Source organism: Anoplopoma fimbria, chromosome 19, assembly GCF_027596085.1.
Source record: "Anoplopoma fimbria isolate UVic2021 breed Golden Eagle Sablefish chromosome 19, Afim_UVic_2022, whole genome shotgun sequence".
In the NCBI taxonomy this organism is placed as follows: Eukaryota; Metazoa; Chordata; class Actinopteri; order Perciformes; family Anoplopomatidae; genus Anoplopoma; species Anoplopoma fimbria.
Window position 1 is genome coordinate 19,322,584 of NC_072467.1, and position 19,868 is coordinate 19,342,451.

At 37.3% G+C, this 19,868-nt stretch overlaps 2 protein-coding genes across 3 annotated transcripts; both read right to left on the minus strand.

The window, feature by feature from the left end:
- Window positions 1–1,209: 1,209 nt before the first annotated feature.
- hbp1 (HMG-box transcription factor 1) lies at window positions 1,210–10,460 on the minus strand. Of its 2 annotated transcripts, XM_054620010.1 has the most exons (12): window positions 10,419–10,460; window positions 9,013–9,107; window positions 8,736–8,916; window positions 8,085–8,205; window positions 7,846–7,960; window positions 7,177–7,295; window positions 6,965–6,997; window positions 6,617–6,773; window positions 6,159–6,303; window positions 5,081–5,368; window positions 2,265–2,406; window positions 1,210–2,127 (listed from the first exon to the last, which is right to left on the minus strand). In XM_054620010.1, the coding sequence occupies exons 2-12, from the start codon at window positions 9,083–9,085 to the stop codon at window positions 2,110–2,112; spliced, it is 1,392 nt and encodes a 463-aa protein (XP_054475985.1). In that variant the 5' UTR covers window positions 9,086–9,107; window positions 10,419–10,460; the 3' UTR covers window positions 1,210–2,109. The 2 variants fall into 2 exon arrangements, with proteins under 2 accessions (XP_054475985.1, XP_054475986.1); XM_054620011.1 differs by lacking the exon at window positions 6,965–6,997.
- A 532-nt stretch (window positions 10,461–10,992) lies between these two features.
- Window positions 10,993–18,803, minus strand: LOC129108412 (cAMP-dependent protein kinase type II-beta regulatory subunit). Its single transcript, XM_054620221.1, has 11 exons — window positions 18,524–18,803; window positions 17,360–17,395; window positions 16,090–16,142; window positions 15,824–15,907; window positions 15,474–15,580; window positions 15,118–15,271; window positions 13,090–13,191; window positions 12,925–12,999; window positions 12,749–12,817; window positions 12,519–12,654; window positions 10,993–12,390 (listed from the first exon to the last, which is right to left on the minus strand). Exons 1-11 carry the CDS (start codon window positions 18,786–18,788, stop codon window positions 12,257–12,259), a joined length of 1,215 nt encoding a protein of 404 aa, XP_054476196.1. The 5' UTR covers window positions 18,789–18,803; the 3' UTR covers window positions 10,993–12,256.
- Between the last annotated feature and the right edge of the window lie 1,065 nt (window positions 18,804–19,868).

The following is a 19,868-nucleotide window of genomic DNA, read 5'->3' on the forward strand; positions in this document are numbered from 1 at the left end:
TTTTCTGTAATCTCCCACATGACAGTGAGAAATGCTTTTAATTTCTCACCGCAATGACCACTATATTCTTTAGTTCTCCATTTAAACTTGCAATAGTGTTGAGCCAGAAGCATATCCGACACAACTTTGCATTTCTTCAAATATTCCATAAAGTATTTAACTACGATCGTTGTGGAGTGGCCTGTTATGGAAATGCTATAATTAGATTCCTATGCTTGAGAGGCTTGCAGGGTGTTGATCATTGTTTTTTCATGAGGCGTACAGTGCTAGGAATCTTATCCTTTCAGACGAACCGTTTTCTTCTTGCAGACAAGCATGGCCCTCAAGATATTCATAAACATGAAAATATAACTTCCCAATGTCCATTAATCATTTAAGGGATGTTGTGTTTTTTTTAAATTTTTATATTAAAGTTAACTGCTGATCATTTACTGCTACTTTAATGCAACTGCATCATGTTTGTTTCCTAAAGAACCGTCTCATTAACGGTGTCTCGGATCGCTTTGTTGACCTTTTTAATCTTGTTATCCTTTACAAAGAGAGATGTTTATATCATGGAAATAAGCGTGCTTTCGATTAACAAAAATGGATTGACGGCGCCCTCTGGCTTTCTATCAATGTAATGATGTCTTAAAATTGACAATAATATTGCATATTACTACCATTTGTTTTAATAGTCTCTGTCTTGGCAAGCATCAGGCCGGAAGGTAAATTAAGTAATATTTGCACATCTTAGTACATGACTAGATGTTTTGTATGTGATAATGTGTTCTCTCATTTTCATTCCTTTTCAGATCCCTTTTCATCTCAGGGGGGAGAAAACAGAGTTCCAGTGAGTATGAAATTAAATTAAAACCTTTCCCTAATTAAGCCCAAAAGTGAATTGTCTTGCTTCAGTACAATTGTGCTTTGAGAGGCTTTGTAAGCATATGTGCACTGTGGTTTAAATGTGGGAGAGAAACACAAAATAAAACACACTTAAGCAGTCCTGTTACCTGGAAACATCAGGCTTTATGCGTTAACCAAGTTTAGATCAGTGGATATTCGAGAGCCCAAAAGCTTGAGATAAAACTTGCCTGGTTCAGCGTGTCACTTAGTGCACATGTTCAAAGGAGGAAGCTGATAATTATTCAAAGCAAAAACATTTCGAAGCATAACCACATGTTGTGATTACAGTTTATGAAAAGGACCAAACACTTGGATAAGATGCAAGTTTAAAAAAATTATTTATAATATGATACAAGGATATTTTGTGCAAGAGGTTGTTGGGGCTGTGAAACCTGTACATTATGAACAAAGCACTTAAAATTCAAGAGCAACCTGAAAGCAGAACACGGCTACTGGGCCATGATTGTGTCAAATGGCTAACTGTCGAGATACTAGCTGTATTATACAAATGGTTTTGACCAGTATACATAAACTGTATAGGAGATTACATATTTATATAAAGTGCAAAAGAAAAAACACTTAAAGCAAAAGGCCTGAAGTGCTTTGTGACCGAGTATAAACCCACCACCACATGCGGAAAGCCCTCATCATATGGACAGTTGGTTGGGCAAAAATCTAAAAACTTGGCAGGGCAGCATCACAAACTGTTTGCAAAAGATCAGCTGCAGAAAATATACTGTATTACAAATTGTATGAAAGGGTTACCAATCTGCAGTATATAGAATCTTACAAATAGAATTAACAGTTGTGAAAAAGTTAGCTAAAATTCCCCTTTTTACAATTATAAATACACACAAGTTGTTTTCTGCTTCTTCTACACTGAGGCATAGCACCACATGCTCTCATTTTTCAACCTTGAGTATGAAACACCTGAAATAATTGAGAAGGTTCATTCTTATTTCAGGGGAATAAGACGTCTTTGAAATTAAAGATATATGAAAATATATGCACTGTTAGTGACTAGATTACATGTTTTGCTTATAGTTCATAATTCTGGTTTGTCTCTAAAAATGTTTCAAGGTTACAAAAAGCAATGAATTCAGCATCACAGTTGAGTCTCAAGAATACAGGAGAGCAAAGAGGCATCAAGCGGTCCGTCAGACTCTGTCCATCACCTCTCCATGTCAAAACAACCAGCGGCTGAGGCTTCTGGGAGATTATCTAGGTCTGCTGGGAACCCTGTTGAAGGAGGACATAAGCTGTTGGTCTACAGTAAGTCGGACACATGATTGAAACCAAAGAATGGGTAAATATAACTTAACATGCAATGTCAGCGTACAATGTGGATGTTATAGTTCAGTGACTTTGGTCCTTACTGAGTTGGTTCTTTTACGTTTCCAGCAGTCTGGATTGATTCGTTTCTGCTCCTCAGCCAGAGCCTTGGCCTCCATGGTGTACAGCCTCCTCTCCTCGTTCTTCATCTTCTTCCACTTGTCACCCAGGATGACACTTATGGCTCTGAGTGCAAGGTGAGAGACAAATGATTAACGACTTTCCCTTTTCAGAATATTGTTTTAAAAGTCAAAGTATGTCATAACAATTTGAAAAATAATGTCATACTTTAGTATTCAATAAAATGGAACGTTAGAAATTCTGAGAAAGTCATAGTGTAGTATGCCATAAATAAGTATTAAAAGTGTCATTGACTTGAAGGTCACAAAGAAATGGCATGGTATCTTATGAACATTTTCATACTATAAAGTGTCCTTCCATGTGTGTGTATGCAAATTGGTCTGTGCCAAGACGAGGAGACAACTGGCCGGCTGCTCCAGAAGGTGTTTGAGCTCATCTTAGACGGCTCCCTACATAGAGACAGCGTTGGCTCAGCAGCAGAGGAGAGGCTTATCTTTCTCATCTTTTAAGACGTAACAATGTACTGATAGTTGTGTTCTACTGGAGGTTGTAGGGATGGACTGCCTATTTTGTAAATCTTGTTTTCTCATGTGTACTAACTGTGTACTATTTTGATTTTATTTATTTCCTCTAAATTAGATCAGTTGGTCGCTATATGTTAAGACGCCTATGATCATCCAAATTGAAAATAAATCCAACTGTTTGGTCTCTGTGTCTGATTGGGAAAGACAAAGGATTGTATTATGTTGTGTAATGGTCACGCATTACACAATGGTCATGGTCATAAAAATGCAATAAAGTCAGCATGTCCTAGTATAGCATGCATTCAAAATGTAAATTAAAAGTCCTAAATCTTGTAAAGTATAGTTTCTCATAAACCTAATTAACTTTTAATTTAAAATTATAGTTTTAAATAAATCTCATGAACAAAACGTCATGCTGTACAAATACCCCCCCAAAAATGTAATAGTATAGTAGTCAATAAACTGGCACATTAAAAAAAAGTCTTAAAAACATGACTGTACAGACGAAAATGTCATTGAAATTCATGGTATGTAGTGCGATGAAAAATGTAATATTACCGTATTCAATAAAAATGAAATAATACAAAGTACTGAAAAGTCATACAAAGCGCCATAAGTCAAAAAATGTAATGTAATGTATGTCATTAAAAAGTCAAAGAATAGTTTGTAATGGAAAATCTCATTAACAAAGTCATATTATAGTGTGCTATGAACTTTTAATAAGCAGAAGTCATTGTATAGTATGTTGTGAAAAATGTCATAAAAACTGTATGTCATAAAAACTGTTTATACTACAAAACTGTACTATAATGGATTATGAACAAAGTAGTGAAATATATAAGAAAAAGTCTTAGTAAAGTATGTGGTGAAAATGTTATTAAAAAAGTCATATAATATTCTATAAAAATGACAAAACAAGTCATAGTATGTCATTAAACTGCGAATAATCATTTCAATGAAAAATTCATGCTATACCACGCCAAAAAAATGTAAAAGAATAGTATTCAATAAAATAACAAATGACATTAAGAAAGTTTTAGTATGGAATTTTTTTTTATAAAATGCCTTTAAAAAATGTCATAGCATACCGTTGCATAAAAAAATCTAAAAAGATGTCATAGAATAGTATGTCATGAGAACATTTTATTTTATATGTCATAAAAATCATAAAGATGTTAGATAATTGTTATTATATAGTTTGTAATGAAAATGAAAAAGTCATCGTAGGCTATAAAAATGTCTTTAAAAAATTGTAGCATACCATAAAAAGTTACACAAAATGATATGGTATAGTAAAAATAATAAATAATAAAAATAGTTATAGTGTAGATGCGATCAAAATGTTGTGAAAAAAGTCATAGTATGTCGTGACAAATGTCATAGAATAGCATGCAATCAAAGTGTGTCAGAGTATAATATGCCATTAAAAGTCAAATTGTCATAATATATGTCGTGAAAAAAGTCATAAATGTAAGGGTTTAGCATGCAATGGAAGTGTCATAAAAATGTCATAGTATAGTGTTTTAAAAAATATATTTTAAAAAGTTAGTATATTATGTCGTGAAAGAAATCCTGAGTAAAGAATGATATGATATAAATAGTACGCTATGAAAAGTTATAAAAACATTCATAGTATAGAATGTCATGATAATATATTAAAATAGTCATTGTATAGTATTTCATGAAAAGTGTCATAAAAGTATGCTATAAAGATGTCATGAAAGTCATAGCATAGTATGCCTTTAAAACATCATAGAAAAGTCGCAGTATAATATGTTATAAAATTGTTTTTAAAAAGTCCTAGAATCCTGCCATAAAAATGTCAAAAAAGATTGTCATATAGTAAGCTATAAAAATGTCTTTAAAAAAAGGCGTAGTAGAGTATACCATAAAAAGTTGTAAAAAAAAAGTCATAGTATGTCATGAAAAATGTGCAAGGAAGATTAAACTACTTGTCACTGTTTTTAAACTGTCACTACACACTGTGCGACCTCTAACCTCATTCTATAACAGTAACTCTGCTTCATAAGGTGACGTGTCATCACAAAATGAAACTGTGTTGTAATGGTACAGTCATATTACACTTCCGCTCTATGAATGACGCTTCCTCACATCCAGACTAAGGCGGAAGGTTAATGTAGCGGTACTCTAAGATGTGACACAGCAATATAAAAAAATATTTAACCTAAATTAGATAATACTGCATGGCAAAATAGTATGAATGAGTACACTGTATCTCACAGAGTTTTGCATACCTGTTGTCCTTCCCAGGATACATCTGTGTGTACTCCACTCTGTACTTCTTGGCGAAGAGCATGAAGGCATTCATTGGCCGCTTGCATTTTACAGGCGTGGCAACAGTGGCGGTCCCTGAGGTTTGGCTCCTGTTTGATTTGCCAGAAGAGGATTGTGGGGAGCTGGAGCGCTCAAGTTTATCACAGTCTGGACTGACTGCCCCCCCGCTAGACAGGGAGGTCTTGCGCTGACGAGCCATGCTGCTTAGAACATACACTGCTGAGGAGTCTAGTGGGGTGAAGTCATAACTGCAAAAGGAGAGAAGTAAAAGAGACAGACTTTAATATTGGGTTTTTTCTAATCTGTCTTTTTCATTTGCAATTTTTTTTTCCAGTGTGTGCATATGTGCTGTTTGTTACAAAAAGTCACCTTTTCACCTCAAAATTCTGCTGCAATGAAATGTAGACTTTCTAAATTTGATTTCTCTGATTGTAAAAATAAAACCAATACAGCTACTTGAAATGTAAATGATTGCACATATGCTATATGATAAATAGATGCAGCAACACATCTATACACCAAATATTTCGTTTTTTAAATACCAAACATATTTTTAAATATTTTGATTGTTTTATTTGTAGTGATATATAGATAAATTAAAATGTTTACTTTATAGTAAAAGCAGCATAATTTTGTTCTGCAAATCACATTAAAAAAACAAGTCTATTAACTTTAGTCTTTGTACAAGATGATGATTAGGGTGATTATATGAGGAATACCTGTCTTAAGTGAAGTGTACAAGAATATGTACTTAATATTGTGAAAAAAATAGAACTAGCTGGGCATTATCTTTGGAGCGTATGTGTACATAATCAACACAAATGTACCCGACTCTAAAATATCCTTCACTTTTACTGAGCTTTATATTGAGGAAAGAGGAGGTGATCTGGGTGATCATTCTCTGTACATGTAGATTCATCACAATGAGCGACCCCTTCATATTGTCATTTCATACATTGTTATACCAAATATCACTTATAGACACTTTTAAGTCCCTTCAATACACAAAGCAAGATGGCATTAGTTACAGGAGTGTACCTTCTGAAAGTGTCAAAGACGACAGAGTCATCGCAGTTTATGGCTTCTGGGTGGCTCGGTGGCAGGCACACATTGCCCAACTGCATCTCATAGCAAGGGATCCCATGGTGCACCACGGTAAGGCTCGGATAAAAGGAAGACCAACCTGAAAAACACAGATGGTAAAGTACAGATTACTTTGATCATAAAGCTGCTTATATAAAGAAAAAAATAATATTTTAGTATTTTGGATTGGGCAAACAACATTTGGTCAGTGAAAGCTTCTGTTGGCAAAGACCACTTTCATATATTGCAATAAAATCATTTTTTTTTATGTAATTAGGCTTTTTTTTTCTTGCCAACAAAGCTGACATGTTGTTGTTGTTGTTATGTTATGTTTGTTAAGAGAGAACACAACCTGGTGTTGATATTTTGTCCTTATCTTGAACAGAAATAAACAAAGAAATGTCTTTTTTTACCTTTATTTTTTACAAAAAATGGGTGATCCAATCGGCATTCAGCAGTTAAAAGGCTGGCATCAGGTGAGCCAGGGTCAAAGGTCAGTTTAAGAACTGCCTGGCCAAAAGATACAGTCTCTTCGTGGCTCACCAACTTCAGACCCTCTGAACCGTATCTCTGTTAAAGAAGCAAAAGACCAATAAGAGAAGTCTTTCCCCCCCGCAGGATGAGGGGGTTGAATACTCTACCCAAATCAACTTGGAGCCCGATTACCTGAAACTTAGTTTCTAGGATACTTATTAAGACCACCACAATTAGTCACCAATGATGTTATACTGTATGTTTCATTCATGCACTCAGTTACTCACTTTGTGTGCATCTTCTCTTAGCCTGGCTGCCACCTGGTGGCCATTACAAGCAGTTGTTATGGCTACTGACATTACACTGAATCACACACTCATCTAGTAGCAATGCAGCAAATACTAAACATAACATGGACACAGCATGAAAGTATTCCAGAGTATAGCAGATTCTTCATTAAATATTCTAAGACATACTAAAATCTTTATTTGTTGCCTACCTTAAGAGAGGAGGAGGATGGCATCATGGTTTCATCATCTGAGTCATCATCAGAATCCCCAAGTTCATCAGCTTCCTGCCACTCCACATTAGGACCTCGATGGAAGCGCAGGCGAGTTCCTGAACATCAACACGACAGTGTAACATAATGAATAAGCAGATGTGTGCTGATACTGAGAAGAATATGCGTGGATGTAATACAGCTGTCTAGACACCCGAGGTCAGAAGTTCTTTACAAATGTTTTTGACTAATGTTCATTCTGAAAAGTGTTAACTGAAGCTTAGTGTCAGCAACTTAAGAGTCTTGGTTAACTGGTTGAGGGCCGAGGAATTAAGCAGCCAATTAGTACTGTTTTATCCATTTCAATACAGGTCTATTAACAAACATTTCGGATAAGTTTCGCTTTGGTTTTTTTAACTGTGTGTTTCTCAAATTATATTTGTTAGAAAAAATGATGCAATTTACAATATTGTTTACATATTAATGACCTTAACATTTGTAGATAACTGACTGAACTTAATATGGACTGAAGATTGTGCCTTAAGGCTGTGAGGCAAATTTCTCAAGAAAAGCTCAGGTTTCACTTCAGCGTGTGTGGGTGAGGTGTTAAGTGTCTGTGTGTGCACTGGTGGATACATACAGTATGTACATGAGTGTGTATGTACACACCTTTAAGGAAGCAATGCCAGGCTGTGGTGGGCCAAGAGTGAGACCAGGCCATGTCTTCATCATCAGAAAAAGATGAGGACATTGAGAAAACTCCAGACTCAGATTCACTGCTGGCCTGTTGTAAATAATAAATAAACATCTTACAATGACAATCAGTAAAACTAAACATTTCAGTATACATGTCAAACAGAATTTACTAAGGATGATTCTTATGTTTGAGGTTGTAAATGGAAGGTTACCCTGACACGCCTGCGCTCCCTAAGGTGGCCTCTGGACGGGCTGGGTGCGCTGCTGGCTAACGGGGGACGGGCATAAGAATGTAAACTATTACTGTTGCCAAAGATGTGGACCGGAGATGATCTGAAAAAAAAGACAATTTCATAAATATATATCATGAATGAATATGAATATCAGCTATATTGGTAATATATGCATTGTTACATATACATTTAACCCATCCCTGAGGAGCAGGTCATATATGGTCATTGGTCATACTTAATATTTTTCCATAAAGTATAAGTGATGTTAATAATCTACAGATAGCTTAATGTAATCCTGTTGTTCAGCACCAGCTGGTTTTATTCCACAAAACAAGATTAGTTAGCCAGGCTCAGGGTGAAAATGATTCTGACGATATCCTGGTTGTAATGATGTAAATATAATGAGCCATTTAATACAGTAACTGCAAAAAACGACAACAGAATTTCAGAAGATATTTCATTAAACAAGTTATGTAGTGAATTTGCCTATTCTGCTTTGTGGATTACACCTCTAGGGGTACTATTGTGCCATTTTTATTACTGGGGCTGTCAACTACTCTTTGAGTTTATCTCCTTATATGCACTCATCAGACTTTGTTTATTTTCATGATAGTTCGTCTTGGTACAAACCTCTTATGTGGGGCGCTCTTCAGAAGGGAGCTCTGAGGACTGGTGGCAATGTTGGCCAGCTCGGCGAGCCAGTTGGTGCTCGGGGAGCATCTTAGCTCCTGGTGAGACACTCCTGCTCCAACCTGGAATAACCCTGCAGACCTCTGGTCCTCCTCCACCTCCTGCAGCTCTGGCATGTCATCTGGGGGGAGAAGTCAATCATAATATCAATAATTAATATGTGGAAAAGCTCAGTTTATTTATTTATAGAATCTGATTGCTTGTGTATGATTTTTACCATAATCCATGTGGCACCCAGGTGAGGAAGGCAGGTCCTCGTTGCACTTGAGTAGATCAAAAGACTCGTCCATTTGCACAATGGTCTGCTATTTCCTTTTTTTTTCAAAAACAGACTCTATGTTAGTTTACTCAGCTTCCTCTGCCACATCAGCTGCTTTTATGCAAAACAAAAAGGGACTAAATCAGAGCTTTCACAAACAAAGTGAAACTCATTCAAATGAATAGAGATTATTTGTGATTGCATACATAGGCGTGAATATTATTATTATATATATATATTATATATTATTATTATATATTATTATTATTATTATTATTATTATAATTGTTTTTGATAGTAATATGGTTTCATTAAGACATAATGAGCGGATCCGTGGAGTAAAACCTTTAATATAAAAATCATAATCGGTAGAAATGTTTCAAAATACCCCAGACAGTAAATTATAACCTCAAGACATCAATGGAATTGAATAGGTGGGCAGCACGGCAGGCAGCCTTAAGGGTGATCCTTTGTCTCTGCATCGACAGCACACCTCTGTGACTAGTCATGTGACCCGATGCGTGGAGGCCTTGTTTATAAACTTAAGAATGATTTGGCGCATGCGTACCAGAGCCCATTCATTCGACTGCGTAGCAAAAGTGAAAAAAACAGCTGAAATTGGTTTTGCAAAGAGACATAAGGAAATGACATAGTAAAATATGATATCCAGCTTTGAACACGATGCGGTATTTGATATGCAATGTATAAAAAAATAAAAATAATAATAAAATAAAGAAAAGTTCAAATATATATGAAGCAGGAGGAAGAACTATCATGTAATCACCCCGACGGCTGCTGCAGGCTTTGTTAACCCGATGCTATGACTTCCTAAACGCGGATGTGCACTAGTTAATAATAGTTAGTAACACAATGCACAAAAGGACAGTCTGCATGTCGGGCCTTACAGCTACTGTTTCCCCCACACACACACCACCACCACCACCCACCCTCAGCAGCTCAACCCAGAGGCTGTCGGGTTTAACACTGTAAACAAAAGAATGTCAACAAGTTGAGGCATGACGCAACCTGGCTGTCCCGTTCATAATGAATGACACCAAAACACCAGAAAGGCCTTTAAAAAAAAAAAAAAGATTAAAAACAAAAAAGCTGATTTTATTGAATTAAAGACACATGTTTCGAGACACAGAACTGCGGTCGGACGGGCTCTTTATCACCGAAACAACAAGCGTCACAGCGAGAAAAACATAGTCGAGTACACTGGCATCGACGTCGATTAAACGCGTGACAACCCCGCAAAAATACTGAGTTAGAAGGGCAGAGACACGGATCATACGATGCTTAAGTTAAATATGTCTTTGAAACATTAGTTAATTCGAAAAAAACCAAGTGAAGTTCTCACTTACCAAACCTGTCGCCATCAAGAAACTCTCTGGCATTCACTCGAGGGGTGGGAATGAATGTTTTTCAGAGAACGCCTCCCATTGGTGGATGAGAACGTCAATAACAAGAATCCGGGTATTCTATTGGTCGATAGCGTTGAGGAAAATATTAGAGGCGGGGTTTAGTTTGTTGATCATCGTTTGATTGGATGAAAGTACACGCCTGTTAATACCCAGTAACAGCTGATTGGCAATAACAGGAACAATACATGGTTCTTTTTTATCTGCAATGTTGCAACTACAGCAAGTAGTTACGTTTACACCCGCGTCACATTGCGTTCTAGATTATGCGTGGATTACTTGTCCTGTCCTTTGAAATGAAATCATTAGTTTAACCTTTTTACCACAAAATCTATTGAATGAACGTTTGACTGAATGAATAGAGAATGAATGAATGGAGAATGAGTGACTCAATGGTGAATGAAAAGCTGGAAAAAGTGTGCTATTCCGTTTTTGTAACAAATAACAATGTGCCACACAAATATAAAAATGTTCTTTATTGACATGAAAAGTGAAACATACAGTACTTTCAGCCAGTATTATGGGTTAGCCTTCAAAAATGACCAGCACTAACCTGCACAAGGGGTGGGATAAATTAAGAGTGTTTAAATGTTAAACCAGCTCTACCAGTGTAAACTGCAGTAAACCACAGACAAAATACAGAATACTTCAATTATTAATCTTAAAAAGATAGAGAAGAGGAGAGAGAGAGAAAAGACCCACTTTAGATTCCTGTTTAGAGGGAACATCATAATATGTGTATCCAAACAGTATACGTTGTTGGCAGAGGTAGACAGCAATAATGGGTGTCATAATCATAATGTATGTTTCACTGACACAAAAACAATTTGACTTGAATTTTACATTAAAACACAAGAAAATCAATAGTTTCAAGACACTGCCTATAATGACTACAGTCTAGTGGGGCAACTTATTAAATTAAAGCTGGGCCTATATAATAACAGTAAATATTCAGTTTCAAATTGTACAGCAATGTGTGGTATATTCATACAAAACTATCAGCTATCTCTCTGAAGTTTTTTTTTTTGCAAAAGCATAGTATTAGGCTAACAGCCACAAACACACTTACCAATGATATACAGTGTATTAACATTTGTTCAAGGGATTAAATCTTATGATGAACAGAAATGCATTTTGTTTTGCATTTAAAGTACTGCCAAGTCAACATTCTGTTTTGATCAAAATCAGAAATACGTTATCAAATCAACTTCTTTTACAAATTGTTATTCCTTCTCATGTTTGGGGCACTTTTGCACCCATGCTGCCAATGTTAGTGCTCTTGCCAAAATGACAAGAGATTGTGACATATTGGCTCACAATTATCCAGTAAGAAATTAGCTTTGGCATCTGATTTTAACAAACAATGTTTAGAAATTTACAAACGATATTATACTGTAGGTGTAACTAACATTGTGGAGGAAAGGTGAGCGTTAACAAAAGTGTTCAATATACAAACAATGAATGTATCTGACACTGACAATTAAAACGTACGCTTTTAAGGTGAGAGTCGTGAAAAATCTAATTCCAACAAGCTTTAAGCAACTCTGCTTTTGCTCACTTTACTTTCATCGTAACACTATGTGGCAAAGTCTGCTAAAATGAACCTAGTCTCATATGGGATTCTGGCGTAGACTGTTTTATTTATTTGACACACACACACATGTTAAAATGGATATTCACATTTGTAAGAAAAAGCTGTTTAAGTGATTATGGGGAAAAGACATCCATACAAGCCTCGTTTTTTATTTTCATCCACCGATTCATGGTCCATTGGAGCTGTCTCATACACTTTGTTGCTCAATCTCAGTGCTACTTCCAAACAGGGTCACCAGCTGCTCCTCATAGTTAGCTATGTTTCTCTTCATGATGTCCATGCACGGGCCCAGCAATCTCTCAAAGGCTTGGACGTCCATGGCTGTCCAAAAAAATTAAACGAGGAGTCAGACATAATTTAAAGAATAATGTAAAATAATACGTGGTATACTGAAAAGTTTATATGCCAGACGTAATATGTGAATGATCATAGAAATTCACAAAATATACCTAAGCATTTGACGGTTCCCACCGCATACGCTGATGCAGCTCTGGGCTTGTTTGTGACGAGCGCCAGCTCTCCAAAATACTGGCCCCTCGTGCATGTGGCGATTTCCACCTCCTCATCCTCCTGGTCTTTTTTCGTCTGGAAAGAAAGAAATGCATAATATAACGTACACACAAGCAACGTTTTTTTTTTTAAAACCCATAGCAGTCAAAGGTAGACTGGGCAAACATACCCTGCTTCTTTTCATGGTGATTCTAACTTGGCCAGACTCAACAATGTAGAAGCAGTCTGCTAAATCACCCTGTAAATCAAAAGCACAAAATTAAGTGACTCAGCGTTTATAAATGCTCCATTGCAACAGAAAATGAAATGATCAATCCGAGACCAGATCATAAAGAGATTGATCACCTGAGCAATAATCTGCTGTGAGTCGCTGTAAACCTTGGTGGATATTACGTCCACTACCTTCATCCTCTCTGAGAGCTGTGGATTAAAAGGATGTTTGGTTAACAATGGTTTTACTGTAAATACACACTGCACTTTCTTCACACTGGAGGACAAAGCTAATCTTACCTCTAATGATGTAAGCAGTGGTAGTGTTTCCATGAAAGCCTCATACAGCCTCCTTTTCTTGGCATTGTTCTTCACTATAATCCTCCTGAATGACAGACGATCCTGAAACACAGATTTAAAGAAGAGGAAAACATTCAGGTTCATGTTTAAAGGTGAATATTTACATCAAATGCCCCTCTCCTTTCTCTTCCTGTTAAATGTCTCTATTTATTTTTGTTGACTCATAAAACATATGATGGAGAAAGAATCCCAGATGTGCAGAAACGCTGGCATCGCCATAAATTGTAATGTTGTGCTCATTTCCCCTACCCTCTATGGCTGGGTAGTAATTCTCATTTATGTTTCCCCTCTTTCACCCTTTCACCAAACAATAACTCATATGAAATAACATCTTGTAATTCAAGCAGCAGCAAGCATGTGCTCATGTCACTGTGCTGCTCTCAGTATTAAACCTAAATAATAAAAAACTTGTTGTGATGTTATTTAATCAGGATGATTTAGTTTAGAATCAAATAGTGGTTTTGTTAGATCACAAAATGCAGTTGTAGCAGATATCATACTGTATACTGTAAGGCGGGGGTTCTAAACCTTTTGTAACTTAAGGACCATTTAGGATTTTTAAACAATTTTGAGGGCCACCCTGCCAAATAAATGCAAAAGAAAACATAACATGACAAAAAAAAGGGTCTTATGTCAGTGTCATCTGTAATGACTAAAATAAATGTTCTGCTTATACTCATCCATCAATGCTTCTTATTGGGATTCCAAATGTAATTTATTAAAGGTCATATTTCCTTACCACATGCTTTAGAGCTGTTACTAGTGCAGGGTTGTATCCCACATACATTTTTCATTTGCCAAAAACTTTTTTTGTGTCACTGCACCAGAGAGAACTGTAGCTTCCTCAAAGTTGCAAAAAAAACGATATGTGTGATTGGCATGGTAATATTCAAATATAACTGATCATTTTTTATTCCTGTGAATTCTTGAACGCATTTTGATGTATATATAGAACCAAAATAAAACCATTTGGCACTCCCTCTGCAGCCCACTAGATGGCGCTATGTCTCACTGGTTGGAGAAAAGCTGCTGTAGGAAACCAAGGCAGTTGACCACAGCGCCCTCTAGCGGGGGGAAACACTCCATACCAAAAGAGCAAACAAGGTTCCAACATTGTTGTAAAGTGGCCAGTAGATCCAGTCCTAGGCCCTCGGACTTAGTGTACTGGAGCTTTAATATCCTACCAGGCTTCCACAAAGGAAACTGTATACAGGTTGAATTCCAGACCCAAATCTGACTCTAATTAAAGCTTCTTCTGTAAGCTGCCGTTTGCTCAGAGGCATTTCAGGATCACTGTCCTTCCTTAACCTCAGGGGGTTGTCCTCTGAACAGGACAGGCTGCTTGTTCACCGAGTTCAACACGCACTACAAGTACCCAAGAGGATGCAGCTGCAACCTGCCGGGCTCGCACACAGATGACATAACAAAGCTGTTACCCACTGTTTAGGGACACGACCCTGGCTGAGTCATTAATAAACAAGCTGCTTCACAGGTCAAGTAGCCAATGAACATTGACAATAGCTGTTCTGGACACTACTTAGTTAGATGTAATAATAAAAAAGAAAAAAAGGAGAACAGGGAATACAATTGCTTTCACCCTGACCTGCATTTTCTCCATGATGGTGTTGACATTACCAGTTTCCACATTTTGTTCATTTATAATATCTTGAGTACTCAACTACCCAAGTTCATCTGATTGAATACTTGCTAAAACAGACAAATTAAGCCATGTTTGTCTGAACTGATCTGATTGCTGAGCTCTGAATGGGACACAATTATTTTTGTATACTTTATTTTTTCATATCCAGTTTGCACATTCATTAGCTTTAATCTACGCATTAATAAACATTTCATTATAACTAATATATATAAATAAAACAATCCTGACAACGGACGACACAGCGTAATATGAAATCCTGAGCAAGGAGCCAACTGTGCTCTCACATGAGGATATAATGGTTTACTCACTAGGCACCAAAGGGCTCCAGGCGAGGAGGCGATTATTGTGGCTGCCCTGGGGGTGTTGTACATCAGCGCCAGTTCTCCAAAGCTGCCTCGGTTGTCATAGCAGCCTACCAGCTTGTCTGTGCCATCAACCTTCACGAAAATGTTAAACTTCCCACTGAATGAAAACACAAAGTTAAAATAGACTATCAGAGAAAATATATACGCATGTCAGCAATAATGGTGTGTTCTGAAAGCTTATGTCAGCAAGAAACATTTATTTTAGGCACTAGGCAGATTTAAAGTTATATTTATAACAATCAATGATGTGATTAAAAAATATGAGTAAGCCATGTTGTGGAAGCCACATGAAAGCTCACCTTTCAATAACATAAAAGTTGTCTCCATCATCATCTTGATCAATGATGTGCTCCCCTTCAGTGAAGAACTTCTCAAACATAGCATCCAGCACCTGAGACATCTCCTCCTGCGATGGTGTGAGATATCAACCAAATATATTAATTTCAAGCGTTCAAACAATCATGCATGAGTCAACATAGTGTGCCGTTTCAGCTACTTAAAAATAACCATCTTTCCAAATCATGCATAGTGCACTGAGCTGTGGCAAAAAGCTGCTGGCCTCGGGCAATGTTCTCCTTTGTGTAATTTTCAGAGATGGCAGAGCGCAAAACCAGAGGAGTCCAGAGTGCTTATGGAATGATCCACTCACCGCATCCAAGTTCTTGAACAGAAGAATGTCCCAACATGCTTCCTGTAGTCTCTGTCTCTGCTCGTCGGTTTTGGGGTGGGTGACCTGCAAATTGAAGCGCAGGTCTTATGATATGACCCAATGATGGCCTACACATTAGAGTACATGCTGAAGACTTTGTAATGCTGACTGTTTGGTTCAGATTCAAAGCTACAATTCAAACTGTTGCAAACTGCTGCAAAAATCAACCTCAATATTAAGACTGAATTTTAAGAAACACTGTTTACCCATGGCTCTTTTTCCTCATCATCTTCATCAGGATTGAACGCTTCAGCACACACTGCATGACAGAGATCAACAAATAAATGAGCTAAACACTCACTACCAGACAGCAAATTCATCCAGAAATTCAAATATCTGCCCAAAGACAGAACCTCTGTTAAGTTAACTCAAATACTAAAGAAATAAAGCTTCATATTCAAGTGAACCAGCAGCAAAACTTTCATCCCAGTCTTGCAGCAAAAGCCAAATCCTAGGGAGGTTTCAGAAGTTTCATGCAATAAGTATTTTCTTGTCTTAAATGTGAAGCTTTGGGGGGATGCTGTTATAGTGGAGGCCCTCATAACGCATTTCCTTCCTGTGTTTTAACGGCAAGAAAGTTAAGTCATACCAAGCTTTTACTTGAATAAACCAAGCCATGGGACACAAATTCAATCAACAAATATGCAAAAATGTAAAAACATATTCCTTAAACCCCTAAAACTTTGTTGATAAATGACATCTGTATTAGCACTTTGTTAAATCTATTTAAGTTTGATATAAGTACACTTCTTTGCTCACTTTGTTCAAATATGGAACAAATTACCAGAAGAGTTAAGATTTGAGATAATGATGACAACTTCCAAATCCAACCTGTTTACCATAACTTTAAATACATTTTCTTTTAATCTCATTTATACATTTATTTTTTATTGTATTTATTCTGTGTGCTTTTGTTTGCTTGCTTTTATTGTATGTATCATGTGTTTCTTGTGTAATCTGTAAAGCACTTTGGGTGACCTCTGTGTATGAAATGCGCTGTATAAATAAATTTGCCGTTTGATGTTTAGTCTACTGTATGTTGTGGATGTTAACTTCCCATATGAAGTCATAAAAGGAAGGAAACGTGTTACTGAATACTTTCCCTTGCTCATACTTTCCATTCAGACTGTCAAACCTGCAGATAAATCAGTCTGTTGTTATCATGTGAGGGGACAATGTTACGATTAATACTAACAAGAGATTATTATTAGTAGTAGTACTTATCCTCATCTCCCCACCCACGTCACTCACTGACATTATTAACCAGGCTTGAGACAAGTGGTTTCATAAACTCTAATAAATCGACACTATTTACTAAAAGAAAAGACAGACGGAAAAAAATGTTTGACCTGGAGCAAATCTGACGTGGCCTCAGTATTTAGGTGTCAAAGAAGTTTTAAACGTTTCCAGCATTGATACTGTGCAGAGTTTTCATCTTGGCAGAACAGACTTAAAACACCCAGAATGACAACTCACCTGATGCTCTTCTGATGAATCTGTTTATTACCGGGGCTGCAAAAGCATAAAGATATACATCAACGGGTTAGAATTCATTATAAGATACATCCACCTCACAGTAACCGAGTAATTACTGGAAGGGGTTATGTTAAAGCGCTGTGTTCTACATATTAGCTCTACATGTGTAGTGGAGTACATCCAGTCCTCTGCTTATTAAGGAGCCATATTCATTCGGGTAAAACCTGAATAAGGACAGCTGCTTTGAAGTGCGTTTTAATCAAATTTGAATGACAAGAAATTCAAATGTAAAACACAGCTGAGCTCCAACATAATAGCCCGAGCATGAAATATACATTAGATAGGAGGTCTCGTTCATTAATACCCTTCCAGCCAGTGTGGTCCGAGGAGGCTCATTGGAATATCATTAAGGCTCTGGAAGGTGTGATGGGGCGCAATCGTGACCCAAAAATACAACAATAGTTAGTTAAATGACTGCATATTGTGTACTTGTCCTTATGTAACCATTGCAGACAGCCCTGCAGACCTCACCACTCATTGGGATGCTGTGTCAGAGCTCTGGGTTGCTATGCTACTTGCTGCACCTTATGGCACTACTGCACCGGCCATTCTGTTAAATAGGACCACAATTTAGGAAGCATTAATTAATCTACGGGCGGTAAAAGTCATATGTTTGCATCGCTTGCCATATAGCGGAGGTGTATTTCTCTACATGCATCTGCTTTGAATCATAATCAGGGTAGGCCCACCAGGCCTGCACCTGAAACTGAAAATGGTCAAATTGACCTTAGAGGTGCAGGGTCTTTCTAGAAACACACACACACACACACACACACACACACACACACACACACACACACACACACACACACACACACACACACACACTCATTTGTAATCTACAGCTGCCATCCTTATCACAAAAAAAAAACATGTATGCACAGATGAGGACAAGGACACCTCCATTAACCAGCATGCAGCCTCCGTGACCATATATGGTAAATGACAGAGCCGTGGTGGATGCAAGGTGGCGAGCGCCGGAGCATCCCTGCAATGAGCATCCCTTTCTCTCCATGCACACATGTTCATTGTTCGCAACAAATGTAACACATCCACTGTCACGTTTCCTCTGCACACATCACACTGTTCAATCTACTGGCCTACCTATGAATTCCTCGTCATCGTCGTCGTCCTCCTCTCCGTTTTCAGAATCGATCTGCATGGCTTCGTCAATGAAATTGACCGCTTTTCCAGGTCTTGGGGCCGAATTTTGGTCATTGCCAAACGAGGCCTCTCTGGTCTCTCTTTCCTTCAGCTGGGTGAAGTACTGCAACGCAAACTCGAGCAAATCCCTGGGCTGGTTCCTCAACACTTCCACGGTAAAGCTCTGTAACAGCTCCGTCAGTCCTTCAGGGATTTCTATACTCATTCCTATTATCAGTCTATGAATGTGAACAAAACCGGTTTGCTGCGAATTTTTGAATTAATCCAAAAAAGCACACAGCTTGAGATGGGGAGGAGGAGGAGGAGGAGGAGGAGGAGGAGGGGGGAAAAAAAGCCTAAATCCGCAGACGGGTGTAGTCAGGCCACCCAGTCAGCATCCACAGCGAATCCTCGGTTTTTCTTGAATGAAAATGGCTCTGGATTTTTTCGTCCAAGCATCTTCTTCTGCTGCTTCTGGCTACAGGAAACCCACGCATGTGACCCAGGAATCCATGGTAACCACCTATCCAGGGATTGCGTATGAGGAGCAGCAGCAGCGGCGCAGAAACTGCAGTCAGACGCAAAATACAAATGATGGGAAAGAGACAAACCCTGGAGTGTATCAGTCACCAAGAGATGAACGTCTGTAATATGTCTGATGTCTAGAAGGAATTTATTGTATCTATGGTCAACAATATCTATAATTTATATAATATCTATATATTATATATCATTTATAATATATGTTTATTTTCAGAGTGAATGAATGAATGAAATAGGCATATCAAATAAAGAGAAATTTAAGAAATACAGCAAAACACTCTAACTCTAATGGCTATATATAAATAGTGTTATCATAGATTAAGATCTGATGAATAAAAAAAAATCAAAATACAGCAAATTGTATTTCCTTAATATAAAAAGGTGCCATCATAGATAAATAAATATGATCGATCATTTAGAATTAGATCAAACATGTAACCTTAAATAACACTGTAACATACAGTGGAAATTCAGTCTAGCATTCCTACTGGTATCCAGCTTAATTCCTATCATAATTTACATTTATAAGCTAATTAATAGCCATAAAACAAAGGCTCATTGTAGAGGGGCTGTCCCTTTAATAGCACCAGCAGTTTAGGCCCTACTTCTTGGTCCAGAGGGAGAAAAATGAATAAATCTGATGCGTATTCTAATGTCATGGGACCTTTGAGAACATTGTGACTCCCAGGCAAATAAAGTATGCTGCAAGAAAGCTCCCATTAAACCAAGGCAAGTTCTTTGTATGTGAAAACCTATTACACTT